This window comes from Metarhizium brunneum, chromosome 2, assembly GCF_013426205.1.
Source record: "Metarhizium brunneum chromosome 2, complete sequence".
Taxonomy (NCBI): domain Eukaryota; kingdom Fungi; phylum Ascomycota; class Sordariomycetes; order Hypocreales; family Clavicipitaceae; genus Metarhizium; species Metarhizium brunneum.
Window position 1 is genome coordinate 7,191,322 of NC_089423.1, and position 16,995 is coordinate 7,208,316.

The window sequence follows — 16,995 nt, forward strand, 5'->3', positions numbered from 1 at the left end:
GTGTTTTTCTGCACGGACTAAATCGCCATCATACAAAGGTTTGGCTGCCGGGCAAGACCTTTGGGCCACGCCTCCTTCACAAATCCACAGATCGAGACTGAAACCTCTATGCACTGATACCCAAAATCCACCTATATGCTCATCAGTTACACTGGCTCATGCAGAGATTGTCTTGTAATTGCCCCTTCAAGTCCATTGCATGCGCTGACGTACCTCGATGCAGCATCCAAGGCCTACTACTGTCCGTTTCATTGGACCAAAGCGAAAGTAGGTGGTTGCTGTTGGGCCAGTCTGTCAGTTGCAGGGTGAGACGTGATATTTTTGCTCACTATATCTTGGTCTGTCAACAATAGACCCTGTATGCTGTCCAACAACAAGGCAGATGACTCTCGTGTCGCCTTGTTCCAATGGCATCCTGGCTGTGCTTTCGCCACTCGAGCCATACAACAACCAAGCTTTGCGTTTTCTCGCTTTTCAGCTATAGTATTTGCGCTCAAGATATTATGTCCTGGCAGCCTTTGGATTTCGAGCATTTCATCTCGCTCAGCATCCCACTCTCTCCCATCATATTTCAGGAACCCAGGCTCTTCCCATTTCCAGTTATTCAGTATTCTCAGTAGTGAATCGCCGCATGAATCACCATGTATGAGTCCAAGGACTATACTATTGGCTGGATTTGCGCCTTGGAAACCGAGTTCGTAGCCGCCCAGGAGTTCCTCGATGAGGAGCATGAAGTACCAGCACACCTCGCCCTCGCCGATGATAACTTTTATAAACTCGGTAGAATGGGAAAACATAATGTTGTCATTGCCATCTTGCCAGATAGGGAGTATGGCAAGTCCTCCGCAGCAGTCGTCGCAAACCACATGCAACATTCCTTCCCGAGCGTTAGGGTCGGCCTGATGGTCGGTATCGGCGGTGGTGCCCCCAGTATAAAGAATGACGTTAGGTTAGGCGACATCGTTGTGAGCAGCCGACGGGACGGAAAAGGCGGAGTGGTACAGTACGATTATGGAAAGGCAGTCCAAGGTTGCGAGTTTGCCATCACGGGGCATTTGGACCAGTCGCCCGCGTCGTTGGCAAAAGCAGTAACCGCGATAAAGGCTGAATACGACAGGAAGGGCAACCGAATTGCCCTTAATGCCAAGGAAGCACTCAATAATATTGATAACAAAGACAAATACCGCTGCCCGTCGGCCACGAGTGACCGGCTGTACCGCTCCTCCTTCACACACCCCCTGGACAAGCTCGGAGAAGATTGCAGTCTGGTGTGCGGCGATGATGCATCTAACCTGATAGCTCGAGCCCAGCGCAAAAAAGGCGGCGGCGGCCTAGTAGTTCATTACGGACTCATCGCTTCTGCGGATACCTTGATGAGAGATGCTATTATTCGGGATAAGTGGGCGGCGAAAGAGAATATCCTCTGCTTTGAGATGGAAGCCGCTGGCCTGATGAATCACTTTCCGTGCATAGTTATCCGAGGAATATGTGACTATGCTGATTCTCATAAAAATGATCAGTGGCAGGGATATGCAGCCCTGGTAGCGGCGGCATACGCGAAGGATCTCATCTCTTTTATACATCCCAAGCAGGTGCTCAACGAGCCGCCAATCAAAGAGTGGGCTACAAATTGTAAGTCGTCCATGAATAATTGTTGCCGCTCCTATTAATTAATATCAGTACTTAGTTGTATATCGACTTCACGGCAAGAAGTTGGCCAACTAAGGCACGGGGTCGAATATAGGGAACAAGAACAAATTCTTCAATGGATCACAGAAACAGATTACACTACTCATTTTAACACTTGCATGACCAAGTGGGAACCTGGTACTGGTGAATGGTTTCTGAAGTCACCCAAATTTCAGGCATGGTTTCAAGGCGATAAAAGGACTTTATTCTGCGAAGGTATCCCGGGGGCGGGGAAAACGATTCTTGCGTCGGTTGCCATACAAGAGATCATCAAGTGCGCCCGACAGGGCAACAAGATTGGACTGGCTTATATCTACTGCATTTCCCAACAAAAACATCAACAAAGCAGCTACTATTTCCTTGCCAGCCTCGTGAAGCAGTTGGCTCAGACTCGATCACCCTCCCCGCAAAACATAAAGAACCTACACAAAAACCATACAATTGCGCACAAAAAAACACGGCCATCTTATAATGAACTCTTGACAGCTCTTGAGCAGCTTGCTGCCGCATATTCAAAGGTGTTCATTATTATAGACGCGCTTGCTATAGAGATGGGCCAAGTCAAACTAGACGAAGGTAATACAGAGGCTATTACGATAATATCGTCTGCCTGTGTGGGTTTAGTCATGGTTGACGAACAGACTAGCATTATTTGCCTAGTTCATGAAACGACACGACAGTACTTGGCGAGCCACATGTGTTGTATCAACCCACGGAACAATTCGAGTGCTGCAGAGAAGGACCATGAGATTTGCAATAGCTGGACGAGCTCTCTGGCCATGAAGAATGCACATAGGATCATGGCAAATATCTGTCTTGACTATCTTTTCTTGCAAGACTTTGACAAGCAAGCATCTCCATCACAAGATCTTTTCTCGCAGTACCCGTTCTGCAAGTACGCGATATCGAATTGGGGCCTCCATGCTCGTGGCGCAGAGGAAGAGGAGCTGGAACTGCGGCTTCTCGGTAACCAAGCCAAAGTATATGCCTTGGGTCGACTGTTGTTGAATAGAATGAAGACACCCATAGTTCAATACTTGGATATGGTGAGGCGCTGCCGGAAGGGCAAAAGGAAGTCGCATACATGCATGACTAGCATCCACGTCACGGCATTCTTGGGACTTGCCAAGATAACAGCGCAACTGATAAGGCAGGGATGCGACGTAAATGGCTTTAGAGGCAACGAAGAGAACGAACATTGGCCGCCGCTGTGTTTAGCAGCCAACAATGGCCACGTAGCGACCGTGGAGCTGCTGCTGAGGAGCGGTGCCAACGTCAACCAGGCATACAACAATCTCACGGCATTATCTTGTGCCGCATACCAAGGGCACGAGGCAATTGCCAACATGCTGCTGCGGAATGGCGCCGACTTGGGCTCAGTGGACCCGAGTTGCAATTACACACCACTCATGTCTGCCATCGATGGTGGACAGCCGGCGACGTGTAAGCTCTTGCTCGACGAGGGCGACGGCTTGGAGACAAGAAAGACACAGGATGAAACATGCATGTCTGGCTGTACCGAGAGTATTCAGGTTCCCCAGGCGGAGCTGCTATTCCGTGCAGTATCAGGAAATCACTTGGCCGTGGTCAAGTTGCTCGTCCAGGAGGGTGCCAACATGGACGGAGCACTCGTAATAGCCGCAACCTGGGGACACTACAGAATATGCAAGTTTCTCATCGAAAGCGGCGCCCATGTGAATTCCGTCTGGAAGGGCCAAACCCCGCTGCAGGCTGCCTGCCTTTCGGACAATGTAGATGCCAGAAGTATTGTTCGACTCTTGATTGACAGCGGCGCGGACTCGCATCGGCAAGGCCACTGCCCAGACTTGGTCGGGACTCCGTTGGAGATTGCTGTTAGACGCGACAATGTGCTCGAGGTTGACTGTCGCTTATTTAGACGTGTGAAGACTAAATCTTGGACCGATTCGCCTTGCTGCCTGGCACAGGTAAGCAAACAGAACAGGATCCAAAGGGAGCGCAGGGGGTCAGCTCTCATACGATCGCCGCGCGGGCTGTCACCGCACAAACAGGCCCTTATATCTGACATCAGCCACAAAAGAGATGCCCTTCAACCTGGCAATCGTCACAAAAAGGAAGTCCTTAAACCAAGCACTCGTCTCAAAAGAGACCCAGAGTATTATGGGCCCTTGGCCGACTGTATGGACGGGGTTCAATATTCGGATAATATCATGCGAGGTCGAGCAGGAACCCGAGTTGAGTGGGAGGTGGAGGCGAAGCCTGGCGTTGAGACGTCACAGGAGAACTGGGACAAGTTTGTCAACGGAATATAACGGGGTACATGTTACTAGATGTGACAAGGGTTCAATACAGAAGGCTCGGAGCATAAGGGGCTCAATTCCATAATAATCTCGAAGGGTCTCTAAGGTCTTGAGTTGCTACGAGAGAAGAAGAGAAAGCTAACCACCTTATATATATTAAAGGAACGCCTAGGCCTAGAGCCCTTAACTGGGCACGTGTTTACGCTATATAACTAATAAGTCCTATATTAGTAAAGCCCCTTTATTGGGCCTCACGATCTGTTGGGCCTTTTCCGTGTAACACCAGACTAGATTTAACCTCTTCCTGTTACACGGAAATAGCGTTGGTTACACAAGGGCTACGGTCACGGGATTAGGGCAGAAGGCCCTCACCGACTTCTTGTATAAATAGACGTCTTCGGTCCCTCAAGGCCTTGAGGAAAACCAAGGACCTTTGATACCAAAGACTGTTATTAGATGAATTGAGTAAATTGCTCCAAGCCCTCTATTGAGCCCTTGTCACACCTGACTACAGCGAAATAGCCCCTACAGCGAACCATGGACGTTCAAAATAAGATGGCAAGTCTTATCATTGAATAGTTCAAGTTGTCTTTTGCACCAAGTGCAAATTAGAACTATTGCCATATTTCCGCACAACAAAACCAGGCACTGCTGCCCTTAGCTGCTGCAATGAAAGAAATATCCAAATACCAGCAGAGACCATACAAAGTCCAAGCATTACCATTAAAAGTCCCATCCCACTCTATCCAAGGCTTGAGAGTCCATGTATCTTCCCAGCTGCTTCTGCTTCTCCTCGCAGTGCCGGCGCATCTTTCCAGACCAGTCCCCCTGCTGTTCGTCAAACTGCACAAAGTAAAATATTGGTGCGGTTCTCCCACAAGTCTCGAAGACAACGGACTCATTAATGGGACAACTAGCCATGCCGTATGCCATGTTCTCCATGTCCTCCATGTCCTCACCTGAGTATCTCTTGCGGTTCGGCCACCGACATTGCTGGTCCTCGGCGAGTATTACACGGAAAAGGCCCAACAGATCGTAAAGCCCAATAAAGGGGCTTTACTAATATAAGACTTATTAGTTACACAGCTAGAACACATGCCCGGGTAAGGACCCTAGGCCTAGGTGTTCCTATTATATATATAAGGCGGCTATCTTTTTTTTTAATAGTAGCCTAAGACCTTAGAGACTCTTTGAGATTATTACTGAATTGAGCCCCTTTTGCTCCAAGCCTTCATACTGAACCCTTGTCACAGCGAGTTTCGAGCATCATATCCCGTACTGATGGCCAGAGTTCAGATGCGTCACTCATGAGCGGCTCGTGGGCAACCAGGAATGCAAAGATGAAGGCATCGAGACAAGGCCCTGAGAAAACTCACCACTTTCTGACCATGCCAAAGAAACCATTGTGCGCACAACTCCTTCCCGTCTTGTACTTGCTCGCCAGTGAGCCGACTTGGAAATATGTACAAGGTGGCTAACTGGTAGTTTTCGTATAGGAATCCAACCATCACAAATCAGACACTCTCGACTCAATTCGGTCGCGCGTCAAATCATGACAAGCACGAAAAATTACAAAGTCCAGAAGCTTAATCCCGACAAAAGCCTCATTTACAAGTACATTGTCAAATAGCTGCCTATCATTCGCTACATCCAAGCATGATTACATAACAATAAACCATTATATAGAACAGACCGGTACTCATCTGACGAATCCAAGACGGCCCATGACGCATGTAACGGCCAAGCTTTGATAACAAAGTCAATGATGAGCTGAATGCGCAATTGTCCCAAGCATTTCATCAGAGCCATCGCCACAGTATACTTGCTCAGCAAAGAGCGCGTTCCTCTTCTCAAGCAAGTTCCTACAGCGTCGGCAAGCAAATCCGCAGCGTCGCATCGAGCAAGATCCATCACCAAGGTCAAGCGATGGCCGTCTTCTTTGCACAAGACGTCTCTGCAAGATGGCAACTTTCCACGCCCGTTTGACAAGTTGGCATCATCCTCACCGACCCAAAAGGCAAGATTGGTCTCATCCGACCGACCAAGTCTGCGATGAGCTACTCAGCCCTACTCAGCCCTACACCTCAAACCTGCCCCGTTTCCACCACCGACGCGCCAACATTCAACACTCGACACATGTGCGGGGCCTCTGTCGCAAGATTGTCCAGCTGCCATATAGTTTCCAGGTCAAAAAGGTCCCCGGACTCAATGTCGCCCCTCCTGCTCTCCATGTCAGCCAGCGCCTGCGCCGGCAGAGAGCCGAACGGCGGCACGGCCATGTCCAACGCCGAAACGGCATCGTCGCCCCCCAACCGGAACGACGTCGTCTCGTCGGCAAAATCCCACTAGACACCAAAAAAAAGGGTTAGTCACGGGCCATTTTCTCACAATTGCAGTCGTCACGTACGTGTATTGGGCTCCCGCGCGGCCGGGAATCCTCGTACCCCCCCAGCGTCTGCCACGCGTGTGCGCCGTCTTCCCGCCCGACATGGGCGTCTGATGCCGCAGAGGTCACGCCGTGGTCTGAAAGTACACCGCCGCCGTCCTCGTCCCAGTCTGCCGGCCGGGACGGCTGGTCCAGGTCGTCGTACAGCCGGGTGATTCGCGTGGTTGCCTTGGCCGTCCGCTCCAGCGCCTCGGTCCACATCGTCGCGTCGGGGCAGGTATCGGCCATGTCGGCGAAGATGGACCTCGCCGCCAGAATCGTAAAGTCGACGTCATCGGGTGTCTATGCAACGGCAGTTAGAACGGCTTTTCCTACTTGTTTTTTTTGGGTGAAAACAACGTACAAACCGGGCACGCACGGCGGATGATTGCGCCACGGCGTGGAGATAGGAAATGGCGACGGAAAAGAGATACAGGGCCGAGCTGTACGTGTACTTGATGCAGCCGGCGAGGTGGCGCTGTCGGTACATGCGCAGCACGCGCTGTCCGGCTTGGGCCATCTTTATATACCTCCTTGTTGTGAAAACGTCTGCTTCCGAGGCCGGCGCCGCCGAGACGTGCAACTTGTCCAAGACGGACTGCACCTCTTGCATCAAGGCGGGGATCTTGGCGTCGCGCTGGTACAGGAGCACAATGGTCTGCCAGTAGTAAAACTCGAAAATGGCCTTGGGGAACAAGACACCCGTGACGTGCGTCGTGGGCGCCGACGCCTTCCACTCGAGGGCGCGCTTCTCCATGCCTTCTAGCCATTGCCACTTGGACTCGGGGTCGGAGTCTGCCTCGAACGGGGACTCTGAGGCCGTCTCTTCTTGCCGCATGGTGATTTTCGAGGCGTGCCCCTTGCAAGTTCGGCCCGCGGCGTAAATGTCGGACTGGAGTAGCCGCAGCTTGATGAAGTGATGCGTAAGATACTTGTAACTTTGCGGCAGGTCGTGAGACTCGGGACTATTTGTGCTTTCTCCGTCTTTTGGCGTGTCGTCCTCATCCAAGGATGGCAACGGGGTGCATACATCGTTGTCGCTGATGCCAAACGGCCGGCCGGCGCTGATGCTAACAAGTCGATCCAGGCTGTACGTGCACCACCATAGCCGCCGCCTTACTTCGCGAATATCCCTCTGGGCAGTCTCCTCGGTCTCTGCACACTCGTCCCCGTTGGCAGCGCCGGGCCGAGAATGCTCCATGGGACTGGGAACACGGTCCGGGGCGTCGTCGTCGGTGTCGCAGTGCAGGCCTAGGTCGATGGCCATGCGTATGGCAATCCCGGTAATGTACCTTGTTCTAGTTAGCCGTTTTCACCGTCTTGAATGAATGGTCGATGTACTCGAGCTCACCAGGCGCCTGGCAACACGGGCCGCAGGAGCGAAAAGCTGGCCAGAAGCAGGACGGCTTGCAGCACCTCCAAGCTCTTCTCTCGCACGATGCATTGGTCGAAATACATGCAGGCTCGTGAATAATACTCCTCGGGCGAAAGGTTAGCCTTGGACGTATTCGACCCGACACATGGAGCGCCGATGGCCTTGTCCTTGTCTTGCTCGTTGATAAAGCCGTGGCTACACCCGATGGCAAACACCATGTTCAGTAGGTACTGTTCCCGGGGCCTCAAGCCGCCTCCTTGGCCTGAATATGCCTTGTCAAATATTTTGGTGAAGCACGCGCGTTCCAGAATGGGAATTTGGGGATTGGCTCGGTGAAAGTAGGCTCTGACCAGCTTGAGTGCGAGGGCCTTGTCTGGCATCGCACAACGCGTAGCCTCGAAACCTTGGGGGTCCTCCATGTGATATTTGAGCATCTTTTCATTGTCGAGATTTGATGTCTGAGTAGTATGGAGTGCCACGGCCATGAAGGTGGCGGCCGTCTGGGGGTTGAGCAAAGCAGAGCCCATGGAGTCTCGGCTCATGGCTTTGGGCGAATTGCCTTTATTGTCTGACGAGGCAAAAGATTTACGACGGTTGCCAAGAAAGAAGTCTAGGCTGTCTTGAATTGCAGGTCGTCCAGGTGACGACGGGCCTGGCTCGTCACCATTCGCCTCCCCGCGAGCGGACATGTCCAGATCATCCGCCGGTGGGAAAGCTATGCCATGCGACACGAGTAGTTTCTCCAATCTTTCCACTCGATTCTCGAGATAAAAGACGTAGCTAATGCACTCATTAGCAATGGACACCAAGTAACCCCCAGAGCGGGTTCAATGCGAGGACTGCTACAACGCACCTCCTGGGCAGCTCCCTTTTCGTCAGCGCATCATACCCAACACAGGCGGCGCCGACTTTGGCACAGCTGGTGCAGCGTGGAAGCCTCTGGTCACATCGATTCTTACGAGAACGGCATCGGCTGCAGGCACTGACGTTGCGAAAGTTGGTGCTTTGGCCGGCCACCGAGCCAAGTCGACCATCGGCCACGCCCTGGGATGTGTCGTTGCCGTCTCTGGCGTCGTCGTCTGGAAGACAGTCGTCCGGAGAGTCCTCCCGAGGGCGTTTCCGCGAGCAAGGCGAGCCTGACGAGTCCGCACCTCGTGAAGACGTCATTGTGTAGGCGTGTGATGCTCTTCTGCGGCGGCGAGCAGTTCTGTTTTGTGCCAGATTGGTGGAGCCCTGGGCGCGGTGATGTTCGGTGAGGAGGCAGGTTGAATACCTGACCGAACGACGGAAATGTCAGTCTTGGCTCTCGTAATCAGAGTTGATGCGAGATGAAGGTGTTTCTGACAGACGCAGGAGCGCTCCTTGGCCAAGACATGGACCAACGGTCGCGCATCGAGGTCAACGAACGATAAAGGGCCGGAGACGTGAAACTTGTGGGGAAGCGTTACAGTACTCCGCAGATCCCCCAGCTTCAAACGAACCGGGTGTCCTTGGAAACTAGTCATGGGGTGTGGCGTTCTTGAATCTTGTTCTCGCGGAATCGTAGCCGGTAGCGGAGCCCCCACTCGGCACCAAGCACCCGGTATCACAGAGTCATTCTTATCACTTGGGCCCCCACGTGGCCGGTTTGTCTGTTGTGTTTTTTCTTCTAATCCTTCGGTTCGAGGGTTGAGTGTATAATAGTGTCACGGCATGCCAAGTTGGCACCGCTGCAGCAAACCATCCAATGTCTCGTTGCCAAGGTACTCGGACACCGAAAACGCCACAGGTCTGTATTAACACCGACGGGGTTAGAGCCGGCGTGGCGCAACTCTATTTTGCGGCGACGAGGAGAGACTTGTTTAGGAGGGATGAGGGTGTGGCCGTCTAGTTCTTTCACTATTCCGTTTGTGGCTCCATTCTGTCGAGTGCTGCGAGACTATAAGCATTGACCTGTTATGCGGCAATTATTCCAGTTGGGGATTTATCTACGGATGTCGTCGATAAGAGGGCAAGAGGCAGAACACACCGCCGGGTGCGGATGCCAAGACGCAGTCGAGAGCCGAGCCGATGCGGCTGAGCTCGCAGACGACTTGCCTTATCTATGTTTCCATTATGTCAGACTGACTCGATGTGATCGAGTAATGGTACCAATCCGGTTTCTCTTCAAATCGCGGGGTAAAATGGGGCCATCTTTGATCAATCGGTACGTACATTCCCGGCCCCGTCGCCGCCGGCCGGGGCTTTGCCTTGGTGGCCATCTCCTGAATCATGTCGATGTCTGGTGCCAAGGACGCCGCAGCGTCAGTGCAGTCTGTGGCTGCGGCCCCTGTTGGCTTTTCTTTTCCAAGGAACAGACTGGTTCCGGGGACCCTAGTATTTCTGCCACCGCCCGTGCCTCCCCGAGTACAGTAAACCACGTGCACGTGCTGTTATACCGATCCTTATCTCTCGAGCGAGAGCAACACGAGGGGGGTTGGGGAATTTATGGAGCGCTTTGATACCGATGCCCTTACTTTGAGTGCCGGTTGCTTTGTCGAGTCAGTGCCGGGAAATCTCACGACGGCGAGTAAATAAAACATTGTCCACTTCCTGGCCCCTTTGGTCCTCGGTAAACCCGCGCCTGCATATTTTGGGCCGCCCATGTTGCCCACCGGCTGCGCCCTGGACTATACAACACTGTGCTCGATATACCACCATGGAGAGACGGTCGCGTCTGCGCAGATGGATCACCAAGTTGCAAGTCCCGTCCGAGCCAGGCGTCACTGCGACCCAGCTCATGGTATGGACCGCGAGTGCCTACACCACCGCCAGGACCTGTACTGACGCAGACTCTGTAGCTCATCAACCATGATCTCAAACCCGTCGAGAAGGAGCGGCGGCAATGGGGCTCGTGGAACTTTGTCGGCTTCTGGATCGCCGACTGCTTCAACATCAACACCTGGATGATATCATCGTCCATGATTGTTGGCGGCTTGTCGTGGTGGCAGGCCTGGCTGTGCGTCTGGCTGGGCTACTTCTTCTCCGCCTGCTTCGTCGTCCTCATCGGGCGCACCGGCGCCGTCTACCACATTGGCTTCTCCGTCGTGAACCGCGCGCCCTTCGGCATCTGGGGGAGCATGTGGCCCGTTTTCAACCGTGCCGCCATGGGTGAGCCATCCCCTGCCCATTACTGCCTCGACTGCTTGAATGTCGATTCTAATCCGCCTCTGTAGCGTGTATATGGTACGGTGTTCAGGCGTATATTGGCGGCACCTGCGTCTATCTCATGATACGATCCATATGGCTGTCCTGGGATCGGACCAAGATGCCTGGGCCCTTTGGTACGGATGCCACCAGCACGCCCGACTACGTCTCCTTTGTCATCTTTTGGCTGTGTTCTCTGCCTGCACTCTGGTTTCCCGTGCATCAAATCAGGCACCTCTTTACCGTCAAGGCCTTTGTGGTGCCGCCGGTCGGCATCGCGTTTCTCATCTGGGCCGTGGTGCGTGCCGGCGGTGTTGGCCCGATTGTTCGACAACCTGCCACCATCTCTGGTAGCGATCTTGCCTGGGAGTTTATCAAGGGCATCATGTCCTCTATTGGAAACTTTGCCGCCTTGATTATTAATAATAGCGATTTTTCTCGCTTTGCCCGCCGACCTCAGGCCGCTCTATTCCCTCAGCTGCTGGCCATCCCGCTTGGATTTGCCGTGACTTCCTTCATCGGCATTATTGTCTCCTCTTCATCCATGCTCATCTACCAAGAGGCAATTTGGAACCCCCTTGATCTTCTAGGCCACTTTATTGAAGACGGCGGCTCTGCCCAGCGGTTTGGCGTCTTTGTTATTGCCCTAGGCTTCGCCCTGGCCCAACTTGGAACGAATATTGCCGCGAATTCGGTTGCCGCCGGCACGGACATGACGGCCTTGTTCCCAAAATTTATTAATATCCGTCGCGGAAGCTACATTTGCGCGGTAGTGGCCCTCGCCATGTGCCCATATAATCTTCTATCTAGTTCTAGTAGCTTCACCACCTACCTGTCGGCGTATAGCGTGTTTCTTTGTTCAGTGGCTGGCGTCATGGCGACTGACTACTACATTGTGCGTCGCGGCTACTTAAACGCCCGAGAGCTTTACAGCCCCAGCAAAATCGGCCCGTACTATTATAACCATGGCATTCATTGGCGCGCCTACGTGGCGTACATTTGCGGAATCGCCATCAACGTGGTAGGATTTGCTGGAGCCGTTGGACGAGAGGTGCCTAAAGGTGCCACGTATATATATAACCTTAATTTCTTTTGTGGATTTACAGTCTCTTCCCTTGTGTATTGGGGCCTATGCAAGGTCTCTCCAATTCCCGAGACCAGTGATACTTGGATGGAAGTTGGCGATGCCCTTGATGACATGGAAATTGGCAATGATGCTCAAGTCAAAGAACTAGAGGATGAGGTTGATGGTGGAGAAAAGGAAAGGGATACAAGGCACGAAAAAGTGTAGGAACAGAAGTTGGGAGCCGTCATTGGTATTACTGCAGCTGTCATTTACTACATCATGGCACAAGGCCATTTGCGAACCAAAACCCAAATCTTAGTAACGCTTTGCAATTTCACCTGGGGCCGACAAAATGGAGAGTTTTCATCACCGAGGGGACGGCACCGCAATCAGGTGCAAAGATACAACGCCCGATTTCATTGTAGGAGACAAGCCATTTGAGTCTATTGATTGAAAGCTGACCCATCGAGCCAAAGTCTCCGGCGGACATCCATCTAGTGGTTTATTCTTTAACATTCTCCACAAGTTGACACGACCGTTGAATTTTATTAGCCGGAACCAAAAGCGGAAATTCGCTCCGGTGGAACAACTCGCCCCAAGCCAACTCCTTCCATCCTCTATATAAAGACGACGGACATCACAGCAGAAACAACGTGCCTCAACCCTTGTTTAAACCAAAAAAGAGCATTAAAGTCTTTCAACTTTTTCAGAATGCCAAACGAGATGAACAGCATCACAGTCACTCGCCAGCAAGTGGCCAAAATGATTGACCACTCTCTCCTCCACCCGACAATGACAGACGAGGACATTCTCTCTGGTCTTGGCATCGCCAAAAAATACAACGTGGCGACCGCCTGTGTCAAGCCATACTTGATCCCCATGGCCAAGAAGGAACTAGAGGGCACAGACGTTCTTGTCTGCCCCGTCGTTGGATTCCCCCATGGCAACAGCACAACCCAAGTCAAGGTGCTCGAGGCCGAGGCCGCAGCCAAAGCCGGCGGCAAGGAAATCGACATGGTCATCAACATTGGCAAAGCCCTGAGCGGGGATTGGGACTATGTCGCCTCCGAGATTAAGCAAATCAACACCGTCGTCACGCAATCCGGCGCCGCGCTCAAGGTTATTTTCGAAAACGATTTCCTGCAGAACGAGCACATTATTAAACTCTGTAGGATATGCTCAGACGTTGGCGTTGCCTTTGTGAAAACGTCGACGGGCTACGGGTTTGTCAAGAGGCCCGACGGGCTGTATTCGTACAAGGGCGCAACGGTGGCTCACTTGAAACTCATGAGGGAATTCTCCAGTCCGCAAGTTCAGGTCAAGGCTGCTGGGGGTGTTAGGACACTGGACGATTTGCTGCATGTCATGTCTTTGGGTGTCACGCGAATTGGCGCCACGGCCACCGAGGCCATTATGACGGAAGCTGAGAAGAGAGGGATTACGGATGAACCCACGCAGGTTACGTTTAAGCCGATGGACGAAGGGGTGGCGGGAGCTTACTAGTGAGGAAGCGAACAGTCATTGATACTTCCTTACCGGAGTGCGTTATGTATAATGTACGTTGTGTTTTGTCGTCTAAATTGCTTCCTGCTGTCCAGATTGGTTACACTGGACGCTGTGACGAGGACTCAGTGAGTGTAGCGAAGTGGATGTCACCCATGGCCGTATATGTAGGTCTAGTCTTTAGCTCATACGATATGCCCACCGGCTGATCCGGAACAAATTGGGACTTGAAGGCCCCGGGATTCGCTGCTTGAAGTACGGGGGGCTGTAATGTTTATGCTCGTTGATGGTATAGGCCGTTGTACGAGAGAGCTACATATTGATTGAGAAATTCTGCCTCACGCCGCACCTGGTATGAACATGATGCTCCATGTAACTCTGCTCAACACACATACCATACGCGTTAATACATTCTTGCCCTGATCTGAGGCTATTCTGCAGAGTGCGCAGCATATACTACTCTAACGGGCATTCTACACACTAATAGCATCCTGAAGTGAGTGGGATAATGGCGCACCATCTCACCTGTAGAGGACTGTGCAACCAACACTTTTAAATTCTGACGTAGTTCCTGGTTGACCAATGTAATGAGAAGTCCTGTCACGTGGATACATGTACTGACCCAACAACGACGAGGACAGATGTAGGCAACCAACCTTGAAACAATCCCCCTGCGTTTACCCTTCCCAACGCGTTGTCTGCCCACGATTCGTTGCACTCAAGCACAGTCACTATGAGCTTGCATCTAGGGCAAAATCTCGACCCAAAGGCTATTTGTGCCGCCGTCTCCCATCTCCAGCTAGGTGGGAACGAAGCTTTTGTGGCTGGAGAGTTTCACGGAGGAGAGTGTCGCATCTTCAAAGTTAGCTTCAAGGATCATCCAAGCCTGTCAGTACGTGTAGGTCATTCAAATCAAGAGAACCAGCAAGGCGTTATTGCAAATGTTGAAATGGAAACACACATTTTTCGGACACTTGAAGCAAAAGGCTTTTCTTGGTCGCCTCGATACCGTGGCGCCAGCCTAACCTTTGACAACCCAATAAGGTACCCATTCATGGTGCTTGATTGGGCTGAAGGATGCCCTCTGAAATGGGATGACAACTTTCCAGCAAAGCCTGTTCGCGACGCCATATTAAGCCAGATAGCTGAGATTCAACTGTCCCTGATAACATGTACCTTGGAACATGGTATGGACGAACCGACCCCAAAGATATGAATTGGACATGTAGCTAATACAAGGCGTCCTAGGATCTGTCACTGCTACGAATTTCTTTGAGCGACGCATCAGAAATCAGCTCAAGCGTGCAAAGGATGGGAAACTCCCCGGTCTCACAGAAAAAGATTGTCTCGATCAGCTTGCGCTTCTGCCCAAGGTCCTTGGTGAGGATGGAAGTAGTAAGCTGTTCGCCATGGACCATGGCGATATCAAGCCAGTCAATATTATAATGGACAATGAGAATCATATCAAGTGGTAGGAGAATCGTCATTATGCTTCCCCAGCCTGATTCTCCCAGTCCAAGCTAATATATTAGTAGTCTAATTGACTGGGGGTTTGCCAAAATGGTTCCCCTTGTCCAGGCAGCCCGGCTGCCTTGTTTCTTGTGGACGGACGACTCGGCTGCTGGCGTCCCGAGCCGAGCTATGCTAGAGGATAGGAAGGCTTACATCGACTCACTTCCTCGGCAAATTTCGCAAGCAGCATTCATGAAGCGCTGGCAAGGTGCCAAAGACGTAGACTTTCGTACACTATACCTGGAGTCTATATGCAGCAAGGGTATGCTTGCATCAATGGCAAGCATAGGTTGGAAGTTGCCGTATTACGATTTGATTGAAGGTCAACTAGACCTCAAAGAAAACCAAGGACCTTGAATAATAAAGACTATTATTCAATAAATCAAGTCATGATACTTTAAGCCTAGAGCCTTTATCACATCCCGTTTACTGCACAAATGTGACACGGAAACGGTTCGTGCATCACGGACAGAGTATAAGGAAAGAGCAGACATAAAAACCATTGAAGATACTATAAAGTGGACAGAAAGTACGCCAATTAAAGTGTGTCAATAAATAGCAGCTAATAATACATCCCGCAAACTAACTGTAAGCACTTTCATAGCTGCAGGAGCCGCTACATCGTTCCTTTCTTGACATGTTCTTTTTGGACAATGAGTCCGTATTGGGAAACACTTGTTTATAGCCAGCTAGTTCTGCTCTTCAATTCACAGGGGTTGAGTTGGTGAACGAAAGTTTTGGCAAGGAAATTTGGGTTTCAACACTTGAAGTGCCATATTAGCTACATCTATGACTTCTTTACTTTTAGGGATCAACTTACATTTCCACCACAGACAGCACCATTTCCAGAGGGAAGATCACAGCAGTGACCGTGGCAACAATTCGAGGCCTGCGTACTACGTTAGAACTGGTAGCCTTGTAGGGAGTTCCCAAATACTTACATTCGGATGGCAAGAGTCCTGTACAGTTTCATGCTTGTGTTAGCGTTCATTTCAATTGTGCAATTTGACATCACTTACACCCGACTGAGCGCAGATTTGCTGAGTGGGATTCTGCCATAGCTGACCACCAAACGAGGGATAACCCTGAGGGCTACCAAGTGCGACAACGGCAAATAAGGCTAGAATGTACAGCTTCATCATGATGAAGACTGTTTGGCGGTTTGGATAGAGTAATGGGGCAAGTTTGCGAGATATATTCCAGTGAGTGGCGCTCAAGGAAAGAAGACTTTAGGAAGGGGCACTGGCATCATCTTATACGTGGATATAGACTACGATCAAGATCAAGTCGCCTATGTAAAAGCGTAAATATTTCTCTTGGTGTGACCAGGCCGAGTTGCTAAATATCCTTTGCCGTGCCACGGCTTATAATCCACAATCTGATACTGGCTCGAGCATCGTGCATAAACCCACTAGATACTATCACGGACGAAAATTGGTGGATACCCGTTGTAGTGTGGCATTCAAAGGTGCGGTGCGAAGTAAGCAGTAGAGATACATCGTGCGGCACAATTTACGAAAACAGTAATAACATGCGAGAAGTGGTTCCTGCGGAGCCGTCTTTGGTGAGTCGAGCGTTGGTCAGGGGTGCTTTTGCTCCCAATAATGTCTTCCACATACATGATATTATGTACAAGGGGCGGGTTTATATCTTGTAGACGTACATTATTCAATTCCTTGCTGTCTGCTCCCTATCCACGATATACGCGTCGAATTCTACCAAGACGAATCCGATACCAATTCGCGTCTGTGCATACCACTCTTCCCGTCTGGGTAGACAATTATGAGCTAGATACATATTTCACCAACTCGAGGGTGGATAAATAGTCTCAACTCGTGATCAAGCCCTGTTGCCGACTTCGGATCATGTTTCTCTGTGTGGATCACGACCAGCTGAATTAAGCAAGTGCAATCCGATTGCAGCTGGAGATAGTTGCTGCGTGGTTACTTGCCCCGTTAAAGTACCGCAACTGCGGCAATTG

The 16,995-nt window shown here is 51.3% G+C and overlaps 7 protein-coding genes across 7 annotated transcripts; 4 read left to right on the top strand and 3 right to left on the bottom strand.

The window, feature by feature from the left end:
- Positions 1-641: 641 nt before the first annotated feature.
- ANKRD17_1 (Ankyrin repeat domain-containing protein 17) lies at positions 642-3,980 on the top strand (the record flags this gene model as incomplete). The annotated part of the gene is made up of 2 exons (XM_066130514.1): positions 642-1,632; positions 1,681-3,980. 2 exons carry the CDS (start codon positions 642-644, stop codon positions 3,978-3,980), a joined length of 3,291 nt encoding a protein of 1,096 aa, XP_065986446.1.
- Positions 3,981-4,691: 711 nt separating this feature from the next.
- On the bottom strand, positions 4,692-4,919 carry G6M90_00g051580 (uncharacterized protein; the record flags this gene model as incomplete). Its single annotated transcript, XM_066130515.1, has 1 exon — positions 4,692-4,919. One exon carries the CDS (start codon positions 4,917-4,919, stop codon positions 4,692-4,694), a length of 228 nt encoding a protein of 75 aa, XP_065986311.1.
- A 1,133-nt stretch (positions 4,920-6,052) lies between these two features.
- On the bottom strand, positions 6,053-8,935 carry uaY_2 (Positive regulator of purine utilization; the record flags this gene model as incomplete). The annotated part of the gene is made up of 5 exons (XM_014684358.1): positions 6,053-6,313; positions 6,376-6,696; positions 6,758-7,685; positions 7,745-8,548; positions 8,622-8,935. The coding sequence occupies 5 exons, from the start codon at positions 8,933-8,935 to the stop codon at positions 6,053-6,055; spliced, it is 2,628 nt and encodes an 875-aa protein (XP_014539844.1).
- Positions 8,936-10,445: 1,510 nt separating this feature from the next.
- G6M90_00g051600 (uncharacterized protein) lies at positions 10,446-12,224 on the top strand (the record flags this gene model as incomplete). Its single annotated transcript, XM_014684359.1, has 3 exons — positions 10,446-10,529; positions 10,588-10,897; positions 10,963-12,224. 3 exons carry the CDS (start codon positions 10,446-10,448, stop codon positions 12,222-12,224), a joined length of 1,656 nt encoding a protein of 551 aa, XP_014539845.1.
- A 486-nt stretch (positions 12,225-12,710) lies between these two features.
- Positions 12,711-13,502, top strand: deoC_1 (Deoxyribose-phosphate aldolase; the record flags this gene model as incomplete). Its single annotated transcript, XM_014684360.1, has 1 exon — positions 12,711-13,502. One exon carries the CDS (start codon positions 12,711-12,713, stop codon positions 13,500-13,502), a length of 792 nt encoding a protein of 263 aa, XP_014539846.1.
- A 733-nt stretch (positions 13,503-14,235) lies between these two features.
- G6M90_00g051620 (uncharacterized protein) lies at positions 14,236-15,371 on the top strand (the record flags this gene model as incomplete). Its single annotated transcript, XM_014684361.1, has 3 exons — positions 14,236-14,689; positions 14,751-14,973; positions 15,038-15,371. 3 exons carry the CDS (start codon positions 14,236-14,238, stop codon positions 15,369-15,371), a joined length of 1,011 nt encoding a protein of 336 aa, XP_014539847.1.
- A 400-nt stretch (positions 15,372-15,771) lies between these two features.
- On the bottom strand, positions 15,772-16,156 carry G6M90_00g051630 (uncharacterized protein; the record flags this gene model as incomplete). Its single annotated transcript, XM_066130516.1, has 4 exons — positions 15,772-15,777; positions 15,835-15,903; positions 15,956-15,973; positions 16,034-16,156. The coding sequence occupies 4 exons, from the start codon at positions 16,154-16,156 to the stop codon at positions 15,772-15,774; spliced, it is 216 nt and encodes a 71-aa protein (XP_065986579.1).
- Positions 16,157-16,995: the final 839 nt, after the last annotated feature.